General features: G+C 32.9%; 1 protein-coding gene across 1 annotated transcript; it reads right to left on the bottom strand.

Annotated features, from left to right (window-relative positions):
• Nucleotides 1-2,944: 2,944 nt before the first annotated feature.
• On the bottom strand, nucleotides 2,945-3,889 carry LOC102522359 (olfactory receptor 2AJ1). The gene has a single exon (XM_006177993.2). The coding sequence runs from the start codon at nucleotides 3,887-3,889 to the stop codon at nucleotides 2,945-2,947; it is 945 nt and encodes a 314-aa protein (XP_006178055.2).
• Between the last annotated feature and the right edge of the window lie 2,111 nt (nucleotides 3,890-6,000).

The following is a 6,000-nucleotide window of genomic DNA, read 5'->3' as shown; positions in this document are numbered from 1 at the left end:
TACAAACTTCTAGTTATAAGGGGGATAAGTTCTGGGGATCTATTTTACAGCATGGTGATTTTAGTAATAATACTGTATTATACTCAGAAGTTCTAAGTAAATCTTAAATATTCTCACCACAAAAAAGATACGCTATTGGGTGATGTGTGATGGAAGTGTTGACTAATACTACGGTGGTAATAATTTTGCAGTATGTAAGTGCATAAAATCAACATGTTGTGCAGCTTAAACTTATACTAAATTATGTCAGTTTAATTTCAACGTATCTGGAAAACCTATGTATCATGTGATATATTGAATGTAAATGCTAGTATCTCCAGTCTATTTGAATTTCTCCTAGTGATACTTAACAGTAGTTTGTATCTGTCAATACTATTTTCCTAATTTATCCCTTTCCCTTCCTTTTTTCCCTTTGGAAACCATTAGTTTTTTTTCTAATCCATTAGTCAGTTTCTGCTTTGTATAGAGTTTCATTTGTATTATTTTTAGATTCCATATATAAGTGATATCATATAATATTTATCTTTCTCTATCTGACTTACTTCGCTTAGTATGACATTCCCTAAGTCCATCCACATTGCTGTGCATAGCAACATTTCATTCTTTTTATAGTTAAGTAATATATATATACACACATACACCACATCTTTGTAAAGCAATCATCTGTTGATGGGCACTTGGGTTGTTTCCATGTCTTGGCTATTGTAAATAGTGCTGCTATGAACATGGGGGTGCATATATCTTTTTGAATTAGAGTTTTTGTCTTTTCTGGATGTATGCCCAGTAGTGGAAATGCTGGAATTGTTCAGGATATTCTTATCAAATACTGTATTCACCCTTCTAGCTAAGGACAAGCACTGAAGTCCACCTTCATCTGAGGTTTCACTTCCTAAGGTTTTAGTTACCAAAGATCAAACATGGCCTGAAAATATTCAATGGAAAATTCTGGAAGTAAACACTTCATAAGAAGTTTTACACTGTGAGACCACATTCACATAGCATTTCTACAGTATATGGTGATAATTGTTCTATTTCTTTGTTAATTATTGTTGATCACTTACTGTGCCTAATTTATAAATTATATTTCATCATAGGTAAGCATATGTAGGAAACAAACATTACATTTAGGATTTAGTACTGTCTGTGGCTTTAGGCATCTATCAGGGGTCTTGGAACATACTCCCTGTGGACAAGGCGGGACTACTCTACCTTGATTTTACCACAAATAGTGTATATATGCACATATATGTATATACATTTATCACTACACTAACAAAGATTTTAAAACAAAGCAATAAATAATGGATATTTTAAGCAAAGTTTGTAAATTTTTCTTGTTTTGGAAACTTCCAGGAGAGGACAGAATGATAGATGTGGTATTGTTGGTTTGTAATATTATGTAATCAAGCATTTTGTTGCCCTAAATTCTTCTCCAATTAACCTGAGGTGGGGGCAGGGACAGAAATTGCTTGTACTTAGCAAAGTGTTGCTGGACCCTCTCTACATCATTTCTTCCATGCGGAGGTGCCGCCCTCTGCCTTGGACATCACAATAAAGAAAGATTCAGGGATGCTGGCTGTGACAAGGATGGAATTAAGGTATGGACATCCTTACACACAGTAGTTGCTTATTTTGTTGTGCAAGAAAACATGGGTTTGAGCATTTGAAAACTAAGTCATTTCTATATTTAGAACCCATGTTGATAAAGATTAAATGGTACTTGTTAAATACCTTTTAATAAATGTTAGATACTGACTGGTATATGTAAAATAGATAAACAAGTTTATACTGTAGAGCGAAGACAAATACATTCAATATCTTGTAGCAGCTCACGGTGAAAGAGGATATGAAAATGAATATATGTATATTCATGTGTGACTGAAGAATTGTGCTGTAGGCCAGAAATTGACACAACATTGTAAACTGACTGTAACTCAATAAAAAATAAAAATAAATAAATAAATAAGTAAATAAATCCCGTGTTAATAAAATTAAATGGTACTTATTAAATACCTTTTAATAAATGATATTCTTATGACATTAATGTTTAATTAAATACTATTAAATGAATATATTACTAGTTATAATTATTATAAATAATATGCATTGAATAAATATTATTTATTTAATAATAGTAATCATACATTTAATTTTTTCCTATTGCATTGAGATAAACTGACATATCATTGTATTAATTTTAGGTGTAAAACGTAACATTTTGATATATGTATATATTGCAAAAAGATGTCCACAATAAGGTTAGATAGTACCCATCACCACACATAGGTACAATTTTTTTTCTTCTGATGAGACCTTTTAAAATCTGCTCTGTTAACAACTTTCAAATATACAATATAACCTTGTTAACGATAGTCACCATGCTGTTCACTCTATACCCAGGACTTATTTATCTCATAACTTCAAGTTTGTGCCTTTTGTTCACCTTCACCCTTTGCACCTATGAATTTTTATAAAATTTTGATAAGTTATTGTAAGCTTTTAAATATCATTTAACAGTTTCATACAAATATAGAAAGTATATATATTTCCCTCTCTCTCCATATATATATGATATATATATATATATATATATATATATATATATATATATATATATAAAATGTGATTTATAGAAGATAATTTTTACAAATTCATACAATTTTTGCGGGAGAATAATGGAAGCATGAGTCACCTTTTACTTTCTTTAAGTGGCTCTGGTGATTATAATTGATAATATAAAGGGATAGATACAATATTAGATATATGTAATTATAAAACAAAAATCTGGGACAACTTTAGTATTATCAGGGTTTTGGAAACATCCATTTGTTTCCACACTTGATGAGATTAAAAAAAAAAAACTTTAATTTTTTTTTCCCCAAAGATATGAATAACAGATACCTCCAAATATTTAATATAAAAACACATACTTCAAGCATTTTCCCTATAATTTTTTATGGAAAATTTTACTTTTGAGCATATTTTTCATTGCCTCTAAAACATCTCTATTTCTGATGCTGTAGATAATTGGGTTGAAAGAGGGTGTGAGGATGGTATAGAATATTGCTAGGAACTTATCCTGGCCTGGAGTGTGGTACTTTTTAGGTCTCATATACGTGAAAATAAATGGCCCGTAGTACATTATGACCACGATCATGTGGAAGAAACAGGTAGAAAATGACTTTTTCCGTGCCTCAAATGATTGCATTTGGAAGACAGTGAGGAGAATTTGGACATAAGAGGCAGAGATAAGAGAGAACGGAACAAGCAGGAAGATGATGCCACTCACATAACCTCCTTGCTCGTAGCGTGTCGTGTCCACACAGGACAAAACCAACATGGCAGGGACTTCGCAGAAAAAGTGATCGGTGGTTCTTGAGGCACAGAAGGGAAAGTGGAGTGTGAAAGCCGTGTGGACTATGGAGTTGACTGCCCCAACAAGCCAGGATCCTCCAGCCATGAGGACGCTGACGTTGTCATTCATAAGAATGGGATAGCGCAGTGGGTGACAGATGGCTATGTAGCGGTCATAGGACATCGCCGCCAGGAGGAGGCACTCACCACCCAACAGGGTGAGGGATAGGAATATCTGGAAGCCACAGCCTGCAAATGAAATAATTCTGCTTCCTGCCAGAAAGTCAGTGATCATCTTGGGAACAGTGTTGCTGGTATGCAGGATATCCATAAAAGAGAGATGGCTGAGCGGGAAATACATCGGAGTGTGAAGCTGAGATTCCCTGCGGATAAGGAGAATCATGACTGCGTTTTCTGTTACAGTCATAATAAAAATGATGAAAATCAAGGAGAAGAAGATCAGACTTGTTTGGGAAGAAGAGAAGAGTCCCAAAAGAATGAAGTCACTGCTGAAAGTCTGATTCTCACGTCCCATAATGTGTTCCTCCTTTGACCTAAAAATAAATAAATGAGTAAATGAATCAACAAATAAACAAGAGGTAAATTGAAAAGGGAGCAAAATTAGCCTAAGTCTCAAACTCCTTTACATTTAATTGCAATCAAATAAGCATATTTCTATTTTGCAGTATTTTGCAAGTAAACCCAAGACTCTCAGCCAGCTTTTGAAGTGGGCATGTTTTACAAGATGGACATTTACTTGTTGAATCAACTAATACCTTTCTTCATTATGAAATAAACAAACCCCTTAATTCTATATTTAATGCCTTGGAATGTTAACAGTGTTTTGCCATAATTATAAGAATTTTAAAAGATCAGCGTAGGAATGAGTTTTGCAGATGTTTGCATGTGTAAATAGTTCTGGCTCTTTTGAATGCTTTGACCTACAGCTCAGTAGAATTTAAGATTTAAGGTTGTGGTGTCTCCCATGAACTGGTTGATTATAAATTACTCTCTAAAATCAATGAATATTACTGACAACTCAAATTTAATATATCTGTATCTAAAATTGTTTACTTTTTCCCACTGTCTAGAATCATTTTGTCCTTCAGGTTTTTTTTTTTTCCTAATGATTTGCTTTGATAGAATCATCTTAATTCAAAGCTTAATACGTCACTTTAGTGTTAAGAAGAGTGGACAGTGTCTATTCACATTGAATCCCCATTGCTACACAGATCCCCTGGCCCAATGTAAGTTCTCAAATGCTTATTAAAGAAATTACTGACTTATGCTTCTATGGCTTCTCATATTAATGTTTTTTCAATGAGGCCTCAATCATATTTACATTTTTAAAGAGTTTGTGTTGTCTCCACAAGAATGTGTATCTATTCCTTTGTCTTCAGATATTGGATGCACTCCATAATATATCCCCTAACTCATTGATCATCTTACTTTTGTCACATTTCCCACACCCTGCCCCCACACCCATGAGGCATCTACGATTTTTACAACCACCTATTATAACTCTTGGCTTAACCAGTCAATCAGGCATCTGGAAAATCCTCCCATGGTACTGGAAAGATAGACAAAACATTATTACAACATCTAAGATCTTCAATGAAAGTTGTTCTAGAAGCCAAAGTGCAATGATTCAGTTGTCAGCTTCCTTCCTCTAAGCTAAAAAGTTGAGAAAACTCATGTCACATATCACATAGCCTCTTCCACATACATACAACTCTTACCCAAGGGAAAATATTTCTCTCTCCATCTAGTATCAAATTTTCCTTGTTTAATAAAGCTAAATTTCAGAAAAGAGATGTCGCATGTACTTTGTATTGCTGTATCTTCTAAACGCCTGGAAGCTAATTGTAAAAAATGCTGTAATTTTTAGATATACACACAGTCATATCTCAATTCTTCCTCATAAGAAAAAAAAAGACTTGTATTCTTTATGCAATGAATACACTATTTATTTATTTATACACTACTTATTATAATACTTGTAATATTCTTACCACTTTGCATTTATCAAGGTTCTCAAAATACTATATATCCATTAAGTTTGGCTTCACTAGAATCAAAATACTTTTTTCATTTTTCGACCATATTTCTCCATAATATAAATTAAGCTCATAGAATTTTTCTAGAGGTCAGTTATTCACAAATCTTGTTATGATTTAGATTTAACTAGAGGCCAGTTACTCACTAATTTTGTTAAGATTACACATTTATAAGTTAAACGATTGTTTCTATGCTGCTATATTTTGTCTTTACATCAAAGATTTGACTATAAAGGCAAACAAAAGAGAAAACACGAAATCCTTTCTTTCTGAAAAAACTTTTATTTTGAAAGTTGTTTGACATGGAAATCCTTGGCAATGTTAAGTCTGAGGTGCACATTTGTATTTGATACCATTTGACACTACCATTTTTATTTTTTGAGCTTTTCTATAAACTTATAATATCAGTGACCCACTTGACATAATAATGATAAGCTCTATCATGAGACTTCAAATATCAGACTTGCTTGGTGTACAACTGACTCAAAATAACTGGTTGTTGCTAATAATTCAATTAACTGCAATGGAGTTTCATGAAAGATGCAATCGTCAGACATTGAATTGTCTTAAACACGGATGGAATAAAATC

Source organism: Camelus ferus, chromosome 3 (assembly GCF_009834535.1).
Source record: "Camelus ferus isolate YT-003-E chromosome 3, BCGSAC_Cfer_1.0, whole genome shotgun sequence".
Classification (NCBI taxonomy): domain Eukaryota; kingdom Metazoa; phylum Chordata; class Mammalia; order Artiodactyla; family Camelidae; genus Camelus; species Camelus ferus.
Note: the sequence above shows the minus strand (reverse complement) of the source record. Positions and strands in the feature narration are given on the sequence as shown.

Excerpts from the sequence above, each read along its gene's own strand:
- LOC102522359 (XM_006177993.2), bottom strand. The coding sequence starts at position 3,889 with ATGGGACGTGAGAATCAGACTTTCAGCAGTGACTTCATTCTTTTGGGA.